Here is a 19,719-nt window from a genome sequence, read left to right on the forward strand (position 1 = left end):
ACATACATGCCAGATATGAAAAAGATTGAACGTTGTATGAGGGAGTTATTAGTCATTTTCTGAATTTGGTGCTTTGCCCAAAAAATGGCCGACTTTGGCACCCTGCCTAGGTCAGGCCCGTGAAGGAAAACTCACCGTTTTGAGAACTTAAGATCTCAAATGTCTCATGAGCATTCTCACCACTTTTGAGGAAGATCGAACAAACACTCTCGGCACAAAGGTCTCAAATGTGCGTTAATCGATAAAAATTTCAGATTCAATCCAAAATAGCTGATTTCCTATTGGGTTTGGAATATGGATGCAAGAGACTTTTGGAGCAGTTTTACGCAATGCATCGACTCCCCAAATTTTATTGCACTACGTTGAAAAAAAACTAGATTGAGAGGCCTTTTTTAAAAATTCAGGGGGGCGCCACTGAGCCATTAAAAAAAAAAAAAAATTCACGTTGCAAAATAATCGAAACGTACGTGAAGCCGCACGTATGTGCAAATTTCGGTGAGTTTTCGAGCATGTTCAGGCCTCCAAATTGGCCATTTTCATTTGCCAAGGAGAAGAAATAATAATCCTTAGCATTACAATAGGGCTCTCGCACACTTAGTGCTCGGGCCCTAAAAATCTGATTAAAAGGTTATAAATTTGCAGTGTAGTGCAAATACGCTATTTATTGACAAATGATAAATAACCAATCGCTACTTGTCCTGGAAATTAACTACTCTTGTAATTTGATACTTGCAAATTATGGACAAGGTAACCAAACCCCTAAGAAGGAACAGCTTTTGTGCAGTTCTATATATGTGAATGCCACTAGGAATGTTTTCTTCACATATTCAAGCACCAGAAAGTCCAATTTATGAAAGTTGTCTTTATTTTTACACATGATATGAGGGGGAAGGGAAAGTGGTTGATGGTGGAATTTTTTTGGAATAGTGTCTCATTAAAACTGTCCACTAGTATTGGTATCAACAAAAATTGGCTGAGTTGAATCACCACTGTTGGTCCAAGTGTCTTTGTCAGTTGACTTCCAGACAGGATTTTTTTTTTTTAACGTCGAGTTACCTCTCAATGACCCAAATGGCTCCTTTGCGATATTTAAAAAAAAAACACGGAGACATCAGCGGGGGAACAATAATAACAGCGGAGGCCCTGCCGTCATTTGAGAAGTCCCCTTCCTCAAAAGAATTTGACGCCTTTGCCGTCATCCATGCTGATGATTTCAGCTTTGCCTTCCGTCTGCAGTGCCTGCAGCGACCGTAGCAGCATCCATTCCTCCAGGCCGTGGAACTCTGCGTAGGAAGAAAAAGGACAAAAAGTCAAACGCGTACAGCGGGAAAGGTCGGCGACAACTTTGTACCTTCACCCTCTGTGTCGTCGCCGTTGGACAGCTCGTACAGCGTAAATACAGTGTTGTTCATCCCGTTTTTTGACACCTAAAACAAACAAACAAACAAAACAAAATGAGGGTCACATGTAGTAAATACAGATAATATGTGTATATATTTTTAAATATGTCTTTTTTTTTTTTTTTTACAATTCAGTTAATGTCCTTTGTTGTCATTTCCCCCATTTTTTAACTTCAAACTGCAATTAAATGTTTATAATGGTAACAATAAAAAAAAAAAAAATCGTAAAATTTCGTTTCATCCAAAATGTAAGTATTTTAAACCCCATTGGATCACATTTTTATACATTTGACAAATGATATTTGTCTAAATAATGACGCAGGCAAATCATCTGTTCTGCTACTATTGGAAATTAGTGCCGCATTCGACCAGTTGATCACAACATACTACTCAGTGGGTAGGGAATAGTGGGTAGTAGGCCTGAACGATATATCGTTTAAACATTGCCATCGCGATGTGCACATGTGCAATAGTCCCATCGCAAGGACGTGCGATAGTTTTATTTTTTTTAATCCACAAATGTATGTTGCTCCATGCTTTCTCTGTCCTGAGCTGATCGCTTTAGTGACACTCACACAACCTCCCTCTCCCCCTCCCTTCCTCTCCTAGGTCTTTGTTCCTCTGCGCACTTGCTTATTAAAGTTAACGATGGTTGTGTTTGATCTTGCCACAGAGGCGAACTTCAATCACACCGCATCTTTCAGTCGTCGTTTAACTTGTTAAGCACGTGTTGCATGAAGGAAGCGTGCGCTGGAATGAATGTGTGTGCGTGGAAACGTTGGGGACAGCCGGTGTTCTGACGAATGGGTATGCTTGGTACACCTGTTGTGTTGTGTCCTGGAAATAAACACTAGAAGTGATTCTGCAGCCAAGGTAGATAAACAGAAGCATTAAATAAAGCAAAGCATTTTTCTACTACAGTACATTATTCTTGTTTAAAAATGATTCGATGATCTGCACGTGGTACATGATTGGAAAGCTTAAAATCTCAACTTTCTGGGGGAAGAAAAAATTTTAACAGGAGGACATTTAAAAAAAAAAAAAGAAATGTTTTTTAAACAGCAAAACCCTAGCTGGAGGTGAGAGCATGCAAGAGCAGAATTACAGACACCATGACTTTAACAAGATATTATCGCGTACTTATCTTGTTTTGATCCAAAAACTCCATGTCGCATGTATCACTGAGTGTCAAGACACAGCTGTGACTGGCCGCAGCTGGATTATTTCATTTTATTTTATGGGTGAAACATGGTACTATAACAGGGGTCGCAATGCAGAAATCGCAGACATCAAGGAGTGGTCGAGATTTTCTTTTTCATATATTTACCCTTTTAAACGTCCCCCCCCAATTTTTCTTTTTTTCCGGATAAGGTATTTATCATCTAACATAGCAGGGAAAATGCGACAGTAACAAAAAAATACAATTTAGCGAAAGTTATGAGGTAGATATCCGTGACTTTTTTACAGACGCCATATTTTTCATTGTGACGTAATTTGTTTAAAAATTTAAAATATGCAAGTGAATTATTTTTTAAAGTTAGCCATATACATTTTTTAAAGCATATTTTAGGGGGAACATTTTGAAAAACACATGTCTAATATATGTATAATATGTATCTTTTTCCAATGCAAAAAAAATATATATATATATTTTTTAATATCGCAATATAATATCGCAATATATTGCAACCCCCAAAAAAATCGCAGCAATAGTTTTTTCCAATATCGTTCAGGCCTAGTGGGTAGGGCTCACTGACACTGTTCTTCAGTGGTTCACATCTTATTTACGTGATAGCGATGTCTTTGTGTCAATTCGAAAACCATCAGTCAGAATGAACCAAATTCACATGTGGGGTTCCTCAAGGGTCCATTCTTGGACCACTTTCATTTAACATCAATATGCTTCCCCTAGCTCAGATCATGGAACATTTCCTATCACACCTATGCAGACGACATACAGTGGGGAGAACAAGTATTTGATACACTGCCAATGGGTTTGGCAGTGTATCAAATACTTGTTCTCCCCACTGTTCAACTCAACATGTCTGTGTCCCCTCATGATTATAGTCCCTTAGTTTCCCTGAGTAAATGCATTCATCAAATCAATGAATGGATGTGCCAGAATTTTCGCCAGCGAAATGTGGGAAGACAGAAGTGATCATTTTAGGGCCAAAAAAGGAAAGGTTAAAGATAAACACGCAACTTGGCACAATATCCCTTACAGCTACAAATCAAGTCAGAAATCTTGGCGTAATTATTGACTCAGACCTAAAATTTGATAGCCATCTAAAGTCCGTCATTAAATCTGCTTATTACCACCTAATTTACAGATTAAAAATACACATAAGATTTGGAGATACCGTTTTAGTATTTTAAAATTAGTTTCTATTGATAATTCAAACTCACTGGTATTTCCTGTGTGTGCGCTTTGTTTGTGTGTATGTATGTGATACCGTACCCAGTGATACATGAGCTTGCCCCACTCCTCAGGCCGCCTCCACATCACCAAACATCTCGACTTGTTCTTGTCCAGCCACTCTAGGTTTCCTGAAATGCACACAAGCACATAAACAGACACCGTCATGAATAAATATAACAACAACAATCAGTTATTCTAAATTTACCTTTTTTCCTTAGCTCCTCAAATACCACTTGAATGGCTTCCATAGACAGTTTTCCTACAGTACAGTTAAGGAGGCCTGAAAAACCATAGTGGACGCATGACTGGGTACACAACTGTATGCGATGCAATCCATTATTACACTCCATTTGGAGTGTGACAATATATCGAAAAGGTGCTGTATCACGATATTTTGTAGCCTAAAAGGATTGATATGCTCCCACCATGAATCGATATACGGTACCTTTTTTAAAAAGTGTCACTGTTTAAAAAAAAATAAAATAAAATTTAAAAAAAAAAAAAAAAAAAAAAAGGAACCAACACTGCGACCAAAATCTTTCATTGGTCAGTGTCTACTAGGCATGTGCCGGTATGAGATTTTGATGGTATGATAACCTTAAGCAAAAATTTTTTAAATTTAAATTTAAATTTAAAATAGCTCTAAAATGTGTTATTTTAAGATGGGATTAAAAAAAATATAATCAATTGAACAGGATTGTTAGTTTTCACAACATATTTGCAAATTGAAACATCAACAAAGTAAATAAAATAACAAAAAATAAACAAATATTTTAATAAAAATTGAAATAAATAGAACTTATAGACTAAACCCACAGCCAGAGCTGAAGTTGCTAAACATTAGAACAAAAATATTTATTTTCCATAAAAACGTAAAAACACTTCCAAATAAAATTTTGATATACATATAGTATATTGGAGGCATTTCACTGACTTTAAAGCTCCATCTCAACATTTTTAGACTCTCACAGTCCAAGTTATGATACAGGAATGTGAGTATGTTCACCTTTTCTGGGTTAATATACCGCTACTACTATGAATATTAATTAGTTGAGTACAGAACGTGTGCGTACGACTCGTATGATTATTTACACATATAGCGAACACCACAGGTTGTTATTATGAACAGATGTTTACAATGGCGGAAGACTTCACAAAAGTACTCTTATAGTAAGGAAATTAGTTAGCCCACTTAGCATGCTAACTAGCCACGTTAACAAGCTTACGTTATCGTATTTGTTTTACCATAGCTAGACACACGGAACACGCTGGAGTGAACTCTCGTAGCTGGTGAGAAACGTTCATGGCAGCGTTTAATCACCTTAAATTTTGTGTAAAGTGACGGATGATGGTCACGTAAATGTGAAATCATGTTGGAGGTGTTGCCTGCACGTCGGCTGTCCTCCCTCCTCTAAGCCGCGGCAGTCTGTTTCTTTTCGGTAACCGAAATACTCCCATACTAGACAAGACTTTTTTGATGGGGGTTTTGAAAAAGCTCAGGGGTAGTTTCGACAGCAACAGCACTGACAGAGCAAAAGCCGGAGGGGGAGGGGTGGCGCTGGCGCTCCAAGTCATTTCTCGCTGCATTTTTGGGACATTAAAAAATTGCTAAAACCGTACTAAGTTATGACAGAAAATTTTGGTGGTTTTGAAACCGTGACGTTTTCATACCACCTTAAATCTTGAAACCGGCACATGTCTACATTAGCTCACTGTCTGCTATTGATGGCACAAGACTTTCAATTCATTTTTAATCGATTGGACGTCTCGCGCCGTCAACGACACTGAAACCAGAGCATTCCCAGCCAGTCTTTAGAGGGCATTTATATTTTTCATTCATTATAGGGCTTTTACGAGTTATTTCCTGTTGATTTGGAGTCATTTCCTATTCATTTGGGGACATTTTGGAGTCACTTCTTTTCAGCAACTCAAAATCAACAGGGCGTGACCAGTAAATGCCCCCAAATCAACAGGAAGTCACCCGTAAATGTCACAAAAGGAAAAGGAAGCCACCGAAAAACAACAGGAAATTATTTTAAATGCCCCAAAATTAACTCATTGCCTGGAAGTGGCTTCCACTGACCGCCATGGACATCCAATCCGTATGAACTCCCAGTTCAAATGGACAGGACGTCTAATCGTGATAAACTCATTCTAATTCACAGCAGAAGGATGAAAATAGCTTTTTTGTTTGTTTGTTTGTTTGTTTATTAGTTGTTTTGTAGAATATCGTAGGATGATTTCCTGACCCATGTATCGATAATTGTTGTATCGCCATATCGTGAGATCATCGTTAGCGTGACCCTTGTATCGCAAATCGTATTGTACCGTGAGGTACCCAGATGTTACCATCCCTTGACTCCATTACAATCATGTGTTATGTTTTTGTTACTAAACAGCACAATAGTATTTAGTAGGGCTGTCAAAATTATCGCGTTAACGGGCGGTAATTAATTTTTTTAAATAAATAACTTAAAATATTTGACGCATTTAACGCACATGCCCTGCTCAAACAGATTAAAATGACAGCACAGTGTCATTTCCACTTGTTACTTGGGTTTTTTGGTGTTTTGTCGTCCTCTGCTGGCGCTTGGTGCGACTGATTTTATGGGTTTCAACACCATGAGCATTGTGTAATTATTGACATCAACAATGGAGAGATACTAGTTTATTTTTTGATTGAAAATTTTACAAATTTTATTAAAATGAAAACAAAGAGTGGTTTTAATATAAAATCTCAACAACTTGTACAAACATTTACCTTTTAAGAACTACAAGTCTTTCTATCCATGGATCGCTTTAACAGAATGTTAATAATGTTAATGCCATCTTGTGGATTTATTGTTATAATAAACAAATACAGTACTTATGTACAGTTGGGTTAATGTGTATATCCGTCTTGTGTCTTATCTTTCCATTCCAACAATAATTTACAGAAAAATATGGCATATTTTATAGAGGGTTTGGATTGCGATTAATTACGATTAATTAATTTTCAAGCTGTGATTAACTCGATTAAAAATTTTAATCGTTCGACAGCCCTAGTATTTAGTAGTATTTTTCTTATGACAAAAACAGGTTTGTGTTTGATAAATCATTAAAATGTGTTAAGTAGAATTTTTAAGTGAGTGAACTGAAACTAGATTTGTTTCAGTTTGCTTTTGAGAGGATACGCTCAATTTTGCGGTTGTTGAAGACTGGGCTCTCCTGGGCCTCCATCACGTCCAGCGTGTAGAGCTTTTGGTGGCGACAGTAGGCCAACGCCAGTGAACACCAGGCCGCCAGCTGTTTTTGTCTTGTGTCCACATTGGGTTGAAGCCTGAGCACAATAATAAAATCACCATCAGTTATTGTATAGACGCTATGAAACAATTTTACTCCATGAAGGAGTTTCCCAATCTAGATATGAATGCTTCGGTTTGCAATGTGTTGAATTAAATATATTTGGAAATAGAATACACATGAGGGGAGCAAATCTACTTTAAACTAGGGATGTCCTGATCCGATCATGTGATTGGAAATCGGGCTAATGGCGTCGTTTTTCAGAGGATCGGAATCGGATGAATATGATCGGGTTTTTCATTTTATAAATACATTATTTTCCGCTTTTTTTACTCATACAGTGCTAGAACCTCCCTCCTGCTAATCAGTGCGGCCAAACTGTCCAGTGCAGCTTGCCTTTGGTACTTGAAGTTAACGATGATTGACAGGTTTGCAGCTTTGATCTTGCTAGAGAAGCTTGGTAGCTCTACGATCAAAGGCAAAAATATGTCAATTGGAACTGAAACCAGTATCGTTTTCGTCAACAATGATCATACCGAAAATATTTGGTCAACGATGACGTCACGATGACGCGCTGAAAACGTGTCTTAGGAGACTAAAACATAACGAGATGGATACCAGTTGATGACACGAAAACGAGATGAAAATTCGCCAGTTTCCGTCATAAATTCACAATGTGTGATATTTTATTGTTGTATGTGAACGATGAGAACGCATGTAGCAATGTTTGGTCGTGTCACCCATGCTGCACCCCCCCTCCCTTAACTTAAAACTTAACTAGAGCTTAAAAATAGCTCGACACAAATGGAAATTCAAGTGAAACACGTGGGGGAAAACACCTGATTTTTAAGTGATGTATGTTCGAGCATAATGACATTTTTATGGGAGAAATAAGATTTTTTTTTTTTTAAGAAAATTTTTGAGTGAAAGCAGTGAACTTTATTATTCTAGTCACATCTGAGATTCAGAGATTTTCAACAATGTTCATCTAAAATATCTTTAACATCTAAACATCTAAAATAAAGACACTGTCTAAAAATGGCTCAATATTAAGTGAATTGTCTAGTTTTCTAATGTATATTCATAATTGCTCTTTACCCCCCCAAAAAAAAAAATGCTTTATCCGATTACTCAAAACTTATTTTTGGGTATCGGCAGATTCTCCAAATCAGGTGACTCGAATGCAAAAATAAATTAAATAAATGTACCGTAATTTCCCGAATATAACGCGCACTTTTTTTCCCCAAAATCAACTTGTAAACTCATGGTGCGCATTATAAACAGGTACATGGATGGAGACAGAAATATATATGTATTACATATATATATAAACCGATTTTTTTTCATTGACACGGCCACGTTGTGTTGAAGAAACGTATGCGGCGACCCGTTGCCGACCATTACGGTACGTGACGTCACCATTTTGTTTCGGTAATACTTCACTCTAATCAGCCGAATGATTTCGTCTGAGTTAAATTCTGATTTTTTCACTCTTCATAAAGCACAGAATTTAGTTTCTTGAACTCATTTGAGTCGACGTTTATTGCAGCTCCGCAATTCGGACCATAACAAATGTAAGGACACACACTTCCTGTGTCCGTCAACTATATCGGTCCCTCGGGCAACTCAAACCCAAATAACAATAGTTCCTTTTGTTACTGTCGTGTTGACAGCGATGAGCTCTCACGGATTTCCGACTTATGTTCTCACTTTCATTTTACTGTATCAATCCATGGAAGAAACATTTATTCATCATGAGGAAACGAGCAAGTTATACAGCTGCCTTTAAAAGAAAAGTCACATCTGTTTTGTTTTCTCCTAGATTCTGGTAAGTTGGAGAAGTTGTCAAATCATATTATTACCGTAAATATTGTCAGTTTACGGTAATGTTTTGAACTACCAATGTGCTATGCTTGTGCTGTGTTTCACCAGTCAGTTAAATGACATCTCTGTATCTGTACACGAGCTCTGTTTTCTTGTATTCTTCTATTTATTGGTGCTAAAATTAGGGTGCGTGTTATAAACGGGTACAATAATTTTCCCTAGATTTTACAAGTAAATTTGGGGTGCGCATTATACACGGGTGCGCCTTATATTCGGGAAATTACGGTATGTGCCATAAAACCTGCTTTAGTAAATTACATGCTTATTCAAATATATGTGATCGGGAACTTTCCTATTTGGTGTTCGACGGCACAATGAGTAAACAAATATTTTAATATTAGAGTCTAAAAGACAATCTTGCTTTTAACAAATGAAGACTACAAAAAAAGTTTCAAAATGCAACGGAAATTTTGAAGCACTGTATACATTTAACTTTGCTCTGCATTTGCATTCGAAAAGTGCAATACGAATAATGGTCAGGTTGATTAAACTGATACGAAAAAACAAAAATGTTCAATAAATTAAAAAATAAATACTCCGTTGAATCCAACATTTAGCTGTGCAAAATAATAAACAAAAAAGCTTGACAAAATTTAGAATCAACGTTCGACTACATTCAAAAATTAATCCACAGAAATGCCTAAATAAAAAACATTGAATTACATGTGTTATCGAATAAACATAAATTCTGCCGAACGGCTTGATACATTGCAGGCTATTAACACATTCAGCTGACAGAATATAATTCTTTACGCAGAGTTCACGACTTGTTTGAAAGCCGTGCATTAAAATCTAAACAAAATAGCCAAATGGCAGTTTTCTATGAAAAATATTCGAAATTAAGAACTGCTACTTCCGTAGCATTTTAGCTTGTTTGGCTAAATAGCACGAAAACAGGGCGCGAACAGCGAAAGCTAGATACTTGGAATCTATCTATAATGGAAAATGTGGCTTTGTATTTATTTTAGCGTGTTTAAATAAGTTTTTAAATGAGTACTCACGTAAAAAACGGAGGAAAATTGTACTGCCAGGGCCACTCGAAACTCATTGCAGCGGATGTGATGAAAAACATGTCCGACCACACAAGTCTTCCGACAAACTATTTCAATGAAAAAAGTAATTTCATTGCCATTAAACAAATTGAAGTTGTTTGTCATCAAACTTGGTGTTGTTTATTTCGTTACTTTTTCATTTTAATTTACATTTAAGCACATACTCGTTGTTCTTCATTTTAAATCAAAATCAGAATTCTGTTCCGCTTCCGGAAGCGCACCCAACAAAAAACATCCGATGCACTACATTACGCGGAACTAAATGGACGAATTTTAACAGACTGAACAAATTTTGTTATTGGATGATAATAATTTTGTAGACTGGAAATATAATGTAAACGGTAAATAGTCCAAGTAAACGTTAATTTCAGACGTCAACCATTTTTAAGTCGTGGTTTTCTTCAATGTTAGATGTAATACATAATAGAGCGCTAGATGTTTACAAACTGCGAACGAAGCAGGACAGCCGTCATCACTTGACGGCCATTTTGCATCAGTGAATAATGACAACCATACCATTAAAGTCAATGGCGTGTGTACACAACGACGTCACCAGGATATGAGATTGGAGAAGAGTGGTTATTAACTTTGCTAAAAGGTACAGAACACCACGAGTTTTACAGGTGCATTCACCGAACCCTTCATAATACTCTTTCATAAGAAAACCATTTTTTAACGAATTCAAAACTTGGCAAGCTCGGAACTAAGTGAATTCCTGTTCAATCCCCCCCCCACCCGAGATTTTAAATTTACTCCAAATAATTTTGCCTTTTGCTGTTGATTTTCACGTTGGAAATTTTAATTTTACATTGTTCCTTTGTTTTAGTATTTATGCCTACATTGTCATTTTATCGTCGGGTCCTTGCATCAGATACTATTTTCATGACGTAAAATGACAGATTTTTAAAAATGATGTACGCAGTTCACGCTGTAGTAGGTCTGTTATACTTCTTCATACCAATTGCCAGTCCACCTTCCACTGAGCAAACCATTTCTCCTCCCATTAGTAGATAGAGGACTAGCATTTGAAAAATGGAATAAAGCTGTAGATTAAGGGCAAACCAGTCCAAATCCTGGTCTAAAATGCCACTTTACCTAGATTTAGGCATCGCACAAAATAGGGCTCTGCATTTCTTAATCTTCACCGAACTCCTAAACAGGGCCGGCCCAGCCTATACGCAGATTATGCAGCTGCGTCGGGCCCCTGACCATGAGGGGGCCCCCAATCTGGCAATTGTTTAATTTATATTCTATTTTTTTTACTTCAGTTTGCTTTATTTGACTTTTGATACTTGATTACAAGCTTTAAAAAATAAAAGTTCTTACTTAACTTCTTTCTTTCCTCTTTTAGAAAAAGGTTTGGCGCTATCTACTGTAAGTACTGACAATCATTTGGGGTGAGAAGTTTGAAGTATGCAGTGCAACAAAATCTGATTAATATACAAAATATGGACGTATGGGTTGGATTGCATGTATGGGTTTCACAGTACACTGTGACAAAATGGTGGGCCAAAAATATGGGCCCCTTTGCATTATTTTGCTTAGGGCCCCAAAATGGCCTGGGCCGGCCCTGCTCCTAAGGCTTACTCACCGAAACCCCAGTAAGAACCACTGTTGTAAAAGCTGTGGAATTCAAAATGTTGACTGGGCTGTTATGTACAATGCACATTAAATCATTAGTAACATTAAATATAACACAATACACCAAGGTATCTCAGTAGGTGTGTCCTTAAAGTTTTCTTCTGGCCTTTATACTGCAACAACATAAAAATTAACGGTAAATTAATGTATTTTTTTTCAACATTGGGCCTGGCTTTTGTAGTTGTTTTAGTGGAGAAAATCACTGACCTTAGGAACACTGCAAAAGACTAGTCACCAGTTACTAATGCCGCTGACTCAGGCTCGTTGCAAGTACAGTGGTATTCAAAAGCATCTAAACCTTTTGGAATTTCTCACATTTCTGCATAAAATCACCATCAAATGTGATCTAATCTTTGTCAAAATCACACAGATGAAAATACAGTGTCTGCTTTAACTAAACCACCCAAACATTTATAGGTTTTCATATTTTATGAGGATAGCATGCAAACAATGACAGAAGGGGGGAAATAAGTGGACCCTCTAAGGAGACTTAAAGAGCAAATGAAAACAATTTTTACCAAACAATTTAAGTCAGGTGTGTGCCCAATCACTGATGAGTGGTTTAAAGCTGCCCTGCCCACTATAAAACACACACCTGGTAAGAATTGTCTTGATGAGAAGCATTGTCTGATGTGCATCATGGCTCAGTCAAAACAGCTGTCTGAAGACCTGCGATCAAGGATTGTTGATATTTATAAAGATGGGAAAGGATTAAAAAAAAAAAAACATATCTAAAGTCTGGATGTGCATCAATCAACAGACAGAAGTTGTCCACAAATGGAGAGAGTTTAGCACTGTTGCTTCTCTCCCAAGGAGTGGCCGTCCCCCAAAGATGACGCCAAGAGTTCAGTGCAGAATACTCAGAGAGGTAAAAAAAGAACCATAGAGTGTCAGTGTGCTAAAGACTTACGGAAATCACTGGCATGGTCCAATCTCTGTGCACACATCAACTATATGTTAAACTATGGCCAAGAATGGTGTTCATGGGAGGACTCCACGGAGGAAGCCGCTGCTGTCCAAAAAAACCATTGCTGCTCGTTTAATGTTCGCAAAAAGGCACTTGGACAATCCACATAAGTTTTGTCAAAATATTTTGTGGACTGATGAAACCAAAGTTGAATTGTTTGGGAGTAACACACAATGTCATGTGTGGAAGAAAAATGGAACAGCTCACCAACATCAACACCAGGGAGTATCATGATTTCGGGCTGTTTGCTGCCTCAGGGCCTGGGCAACTTGCACTCATTAATGGAAGAATGAATTCAAAAGTTTGTCAGGATGTTTTACAAGAAAATCTGAGGCTGTCTGTCAGACAGCTGAAGCTACAAAGAGGATGGATGCTGCAACAAGAGGATCCAAATGATGATCCAATGATCTAAAACACAGAAGTAAATCAACTTCAGAATGGTTTCAGAAGAACAAATACACGTTCTGGAGTGGCCAAGTCAAAGTCCAGACCCATTGAGATGCTGTGGCATGCCAGACATCCCAGCAATCTGACTGAACTACAGCAGCGAGGAATGGACCAAGATTAGTCCTGATTGATGTGCCGGACTGGTCTGGAGCTACAGGAAGCGTCTGGTTGAAGTGTTGCTGCCAAATGGGGGGAGCCACAAAATTTTAAATGTGATGGTTCACTTACTTATTTTTCCCCCTTCTTTCATTGTTTGCATACTATCCTCATTAAAATATGAAAACCTATGTTTGGGTGGTTTTAGTTAAAGCACTGTTTTTTCATCTGTGTGATTTTGACAAAGATCAGATCACAATCGATGGTGATTTTATGCAGAGATGTGCGACATTCCAAAATGTTCAGATATTTTTTCATACCACTGTAGGTCTATAAATATATGATCTCTATGGTTCTAATATGTAAAAACTGGTCTGCATTACTTCACCACCAAAAAGTATTCAAATAACATTGCATTCCTCAAATTAAATGGCATTTCAAAGCATGAACCTTTTCAGTTATTTTATTACAGAATTACTTTGCATAACATTTTTTGTATAACATTTTTTAAAACTTCAGAGTATCGATGCTGTCTATTTCTATTTACATCACAAATATTTTCTTTAGTAGCAACCTCCTCTCCAGTCTGTCATTAATCTATATATACAGTAGTAGTTTTTAATAGACGAATAAAATACAGCATAGATATTCTGTTTTCATTCAAACATTATTTCACAACAGCTTGCTGTTGTTAATAGCTGTATACAGTTCTATGTTACAATTGAGTCCCAAGATCCATTGTATTAAATCTTCAAATAAAGAGATGAACTCCACGGCCCTAATCAAAGAAGCACTCATACTCGTTGAGAATAAACTCGACTATCTGGTTCTGGCAAACTGTGTTCACAGCGATGTTGCCCGACTCTCCATCGGACCGCAGCAGCGTTGGTCCGAACACGATGGCCACATTGTGCACCGTCATGCGATTTTCTGCACCACACTGGATCACTCTGATGAAAGGCAATAAACTAATATTAACAAAATGTTGTACAGTGGCTTCAATGGCCCATTAAAAAAAGGTCAGTTTGAGCCCTTGAGATCATAGTTTGGGATACATTTAGACTTCGAAATAAAAATATATTTTGTGTGGAAACTCCGCAAAGTGTATCTTTACATGAGGATATTAATATGGACACTGACCTCAGTAAATGTCCAAACAGGAGCCTCATGGTGTCATGATTTGGGGCCGGAAGAGATTTGATCAATTCATAAATGGATTTCAACCTTGAGGAGTATTCAGGAATTCCTGCAATGACAAAAAAAAAAGGTTAAATATGACACTTGAACTGTGAGTTCTTTTTGTTTGTTGCCAATGTTTGGTCTTACTGATGGCGCTGATAAATTTTTGGAAGTGGCTGTAGGGAAAAAGCGGCTCGGGAAGTTCACGGAAAAACAGCTTCAGTGCTCCTGTGATGACGTGAGGGTCCAACCACTGGCCGTCCTCCAGATCTAGTTCATCTGTCGGGAAACAACAAGGTTTGGCTTACAGTACAACAACGACAAAAGGCTGGGCATTCAAATAACTTATATATTCATTAGAATTCTTGTGTCGGTACTAGAGGGGTTCCAAAAATCGATTATTACATGCATCGCAGGTTCAAAAACGATGTTTTTCCCCTCATAACTTTATCGCAGCCGCTCGTAGCAGAACCAAATTCAAGACACGTCTGCCGCCGGGCACCGTTAACAGGAGCGCGCACGTTAGGATGGATGTTGCTGGTTACTGAGAGAGAGATTTACTCCTTTTTAAAAGACTGGAAAATAAATTTGTGTATGAGAAAGGTAGGTACAGAAGCGCAACCCGGTGGACGCGCTTTGTGCGCAAGTTGTTTTTTTAGAGCAAGAGGGGAAGAGAGATAGTTCTTTGCTCCTTGTCATGACTCATTTAGATGTCCAGCAGTAGTTTAAAGGCATTTCCATTGAAAAATGTCCTGAATGTGTTGCTGAGACCCGCGTGCATCTAAAAGAGGTGAGTACACAAACTCTCTTGTACTGTTTAGCCTTTATTGTTGTTTTTGAGATGTTAATAGTTAGCGCTGAGCGCATGCCAATTAGCTAATTCGCTAACATGTATTTCATATGCAGAACGTGTAAAACCGCGATTAAGTACAGTGGTAAAACTACAAACATGCGAAATAGTACAGAATTTTGTGAAAACAGCATATTGGCTAAAAGAAGTCTTATTTTTAAAGACACTTTGTTTCCAAAAAATGTGGAATTCATTCCACCTGTGTAAATTTTATTGTATTGTTGAGAGAAATAAGTACTCCCTTTGAAATGGTTAATGTTTTTGCACTTTTTTTGTAAAAAATGTATAAATAAAAAAGCAGCTCAAGGGCAGTTTGTTGTATGGGCATGTTTCCATCGTTCCTATTGAATCATTAGGATATTCTAAATAAATAATGGACATAAATTTGTTTGGATACTGTATTAAGTAGTAATGCATGATGCATCGATAATCATGATAATCGCGATAACCGTGATCATCGTCAATCCCGCGATCATCGTTTAACAATCGGATCGTAGCACCCTGAATCGTAATCAAATCAAATCGTGGGGTGCCTAAGATGGCACACCACAAGTACTTGTTTTTGTGTATTGAATGCTTGTCTAAGGCTGCGTTCACCAGGCCTGGAACTCCAGACTCACCAATGTTCCAGCTATAGAGTCTGGCCACCGTTTGGCGGATCAAATTACCAGGACGGAGCAAGCCACAGCACACAGACAGTGGAGTGGACCAATCAGCGACAGGCTGATGTGACGTTGGTAAAGCGACAAGAAACTTTAGCGCGAGGACGTAAATATACGGGGAGAGCGGAGAACGGAGAAGTTTATTCAACATGGCTAGCGCGAGACAGTTGCTGGGGTTTTTGCGACTGGATGTGTTTTTGGTCATTTAAAACTGAATTTACCACGGAGTGGATCATATTCTCGGCTCTCCCGTTCACAATCTGCGTTGTTGTGAATAGGACTTCTGACGCGCAGGAGTGAGGGCCCAAATACACCAGATGCATGATCGTTCTGGTTCCAGTCCGGCTCTGGTAAAAAAATAGCGCTGTTCCAATTATATCCTATTGTTCAACGTATACCGGCCATGTCAGTGCTTCGGATTGACTGCGGACCATCTCCGGCGGGCTGCGGGTTTAGGCTGTTTTCTATTTTTGCCGGACACGCATCCGGCAAAATGGGCGGAGACGGGCCTGGAGTCAGCAGCCCAGTTGCTCATTCACGGTTCAAACACTAGCGAACATGGACGAAGAATGTTTCATCATGGACGCTATCCATTTTATAAATATTACAGATTATTTAACAGTTATTTATAACAGCTCTATGAGAAGTTATGTGCCATAAATTTTAAATGTGCACAAAGATACAAGCCCACCGACACAACCAAGGGCATAATAGGCCCCCGCCCACCTAGCCCCCACACACCCACACACAGAGCCCTGATCTCAACAGGATTCAGTCAATCTAGAATTAGGAGACAGACAACTAAAATATCAGTATGCAAAGAAAAATGTGCTCTCTGTCTGCTTCTGATGAGTACAGACTCCGTGTGTTTGTCGTTTTTAATGCCACATTATTGCGCGCGATCACGCAAGAGCTCAGGAGGGGATGGAGTTGTCGGACTGCATCCGTGCGCAGCTGGTATAATTTGCCTGTTTTTGACGTACTGGAACACGTCACAGGCAACTAACTGCCTGATCTCTTGCCAAACCGTCAACCCAGTAGATGGCGGTACTGCCCCATGATAAAAGGGGTTAACTGCCAACAAAAACAAGAAGAAGCACTACTCCATCGCTCTAGTCAGGTGCTACCCCCCAGCGGCCGGAGGGATTCTCTTCAAATTGGTCCCGTGAAAAATCATAAAACCCGGACATTTTCATGAATTTATGAAACCCGGCCGGACGATGAGGACACGACGTGAAACGAGAACGAGAACTTGTCCGGGCAAAATAGGACATTTGGTCACCCTACATTAAGGGGCTGGGTCCCAGACTATTCTCACAGTGTTTGAACAATACAGGGAGAACATTCTTGCTGTGCCAGGCAAGCGTTCACCACCGATGGATTTTTTTGATAATTCAGTTTATTTTTGTGTCGAAAATATCCGAAATATTGTGCTATGATATTCGAAAGTCGCAGTGCTAAGGGAATGTGTCTGTGATGTCACCAGTGTTGTTTTCGTCAACGGTGATGATAACGAAAATATTTCGTCAATGAACAATTTTGCTGACGAACTAAAAACGTGGCTTGGGAGACTAGAACATAACGAGACGAATGCCAGTTTTCGTCTGACGAGACGACAACCAGACGAAAATGCGACTGTTTCTGTCATGTGTTCAAAATGCGGGACATTTTCATATTTTTATTTTTCATATTGTATGTGGAGTACGTCAGCTTCCATCGTGGCAGTTTGGGTCGTGTCACTCATGTGAGATGTGCTGTGTATTTCAAGCTAGGCTGTGCACCATCTTGCTTCCTTGGAAACAAGGTAAGATTTGTTTTCTTATCTTGACGAGAAAGAATATGCAATGTTTCTTTAGGCTTTGAAGGTCTGTGCCACTAAATGTAACTCCTAGCGTTAGCATTGCATTCGCGTCTGCGTTAGCATTTGATCCAGAATGGCGAGCACCCTGTTAAAACACGTGCCAGTCTAAAGCAGAGCCACTTGGCTTTTCTTGTCAGTAAGTCTCGAGGATGTTAAACGCTCGGACAGTTTTTTTTTTTTTTTTTTTTTTTTTTTTTTTTTTACACACAGTTCATAGCTTCGCGGTAGGTTTAATTGAAAATGAATGGATGCACTTAAAAGAAATTGAAAATGACAATGTGAACCAGAACCCGCCGCGATAAGTGAAAAACCACATAGTAGCGCCCCCCGCCCCTAAAAAAAAAAAATATATATATATATATATATATATATATATATATATATGTTTTTTTTTTTATTTTTATTATTATTATCTATTATTATTATTTTGTGTGTTCAGTGTATTTATTATAATTTACCATTGGAAAGAGATACAGAAAAGGCATTTTTTTAACCTTCCCCCTCCACCCCCAAAGTATAATTTAAAAAAAACTATTATATTCATATCGATGTTTTAATAAATGATTTTAAGCACTTCAAATGTAATGATTATGATAAGTTTTAAACATGTTACTGTCTTACCGATTTAAAAAAAAAAAAAAAAAAATGATTTACCAAATGCGTCATTGAGTGAGTCCACTCAAATCCGCTCACTTACACACAATGAGTTGCCAGCAAATGTTCAACAAGCTAAACAATGATTGACACATGCGGACTTTGAAGTTTGGGCTTCCAAGCTTATTTGGCAAGAATAAATATTCACATCTGTCAATCATCGTGAACTTTAATAAGCAACTCCAGTGCACTGCCTGAGAAAGAAGAAAAGCAGCAGAGAGGAGAGTGAGACTACGTGATCGGATGGGGACAGCTCATCTGTATTAATTAATTTTGTAATTGAAAAAAAAAAATCAGCGGTGGACTGAGGGCACGAAGTAGCGAGGGATCACTGTACTGCTTTTCCTTCTGAACAGTGTTGTTATTGGCAGCCCTTTTACTTTTCATCTTAGTCTTTTGGACAATAACACTTAATAGTCTTAGTCATATTTTAGTCATTTCAAAATGTGTTTGTCTTAGTCTAGTTTTTGTTGACAAAAACTCTTTCATCTCGTTTTAATTGACGTTTACTCAACATTTTCGTCTGTAAAATTAGAAAGCTTCCTTCCAAAAATAAATTTAAAAAAAGGTTTCCAAGCTCCAACTATTTTGAATTAACATTGAAAGACAAGTACATATTGTAGCATCTACAAATCTAAAAAAAAGTACATTATTTTCAATTAATTATACCCAACTGGACGCCACGAACTGTATGTAAAAAAGTTGTTCGAGAGTTTAACGTCCTATTGACTTACTGACAATCGACATTCGCAATAGCTTAATGCTAACGCAGATGTGAATGCTATGCTAATGCTACGAGTTACATATAGTGTGTGATAATCACTCAGCACAAACCTTTAAAGCAGGGGTCCCCAAACTTTTTCCTGTGAGGGCCACATAACTTTTCCCTTCTCTGATGAGGGGCCGGGGTCAGTTTGTACCAGAAAAGGTGTGACAATTGCAGGAGTACCTAAATGTAAAATTTTTTGTTTTTCAGAAAGCCACAATCAATTAACTCTTTCAGGATCCTTCACAGAACAAAAGTAAATAAAATAAAAATAATAATAACATAACATAACATAATATGATAACACTATTAATTAAATAGATAATAACCAAATAACCCTCTCTGGGTTCCTCACCGAAAAAAGCCAGCAAATGAATAACACTATTGGGAAAAAAAAAAAAAAAACGTAAAAATAAACGTTTTTTTGTTCAGGGGGCCAGACCAAATGTGGAGGCGGGCCGTATCCGGCAAGCGGGCCGTAGTTTGGGGACCCCTGCTTTAAAGGCTAAAGTAACATTGCATATTCTCTCTTGCCAAGATATGATGATAACTTTTACCT

The 19,719-nt window shown here is 38.1% G+C and overlaps 2 protein-coding genes across 3 annotated transcripts in view; both read right to left on the bottom strand.

Moving 5' to 3' along the window:
- Positions 1–851: 851 nt before the first annotated feature.
- On the bottom strand, positions 852–10,235 carry vps25 (vacuolar protein sorting 25 homolog). 2 transcript variants are annotated; one of them, XM_057826278.1, is made up of 7 exons: positions 10,202–10,220; positions 9,987–10,084; positions 6,993–7,138; positions 4,025–4,078; positions 3,859–3,947; positions 1,352–1,427; positions 852–1,283 (listed from the first exon to the last, which is right to left on the bottom strand). In XM_057826278.1, exons 2-7 carry the CDS (start codon positions 10,055–10,057, stop codon positions 1,171–1,173), a joined length of 549 nt encoding a protein of 182 aa, XP_057682261.1. In that variant the 5' UTR covers positions 10,058–10,084; positions 10,202–10,220; the 3' UTR covers positions 852–1,170. The 2 variants fall into 2 exon arrangements, with proteins under 2 accessions (XP_057682261.1, XP_057682260.1); XM_057826277.1 differs by having other exon boundaries at positions 9,987–10,235.
- A 3,407-nt stretch (positions 10,236–13,642) lies between these two features.
- LOC130910022 (rho GTPase-activating protein 27-like) overlaps positions 13,643–19,719 on the bottom strand; it is a 60,996-nt gene continuing 54,919 nt past the window's right edge. Inside the window, 3 exon segments of the mRNA XM_057827036.1 lie at positions 13,643–14,138; positions 14,329–14,434; positions 14,515–14,646. Coding sequence (XP_057683019.1) covers positions 13,967–14,138; positions 14,329–14,434; positions 14,515–14,646 — 410 coding nt within the window. The 3' untranslated portion in view covers positions 13,643–13,966.

The sequence above is a fragment of the Corythoichthys intestinalis genome, chromosome 21 (genome assembly GCF_030265065.1).
Source record: "Corythoichthys intestinalis isolate RoL2023-P3 chromosome 21, ASM3026506v1, whole genome shotgun sequence".
Classification (NCBI taxonomy): domain Eukaryota; kingdom Metazoa; phylum Chordata; class Actinopteri; order Syngnathiformes; family Syngnathidae; genus Corythoichthys; species Corythoichthys intestinalis.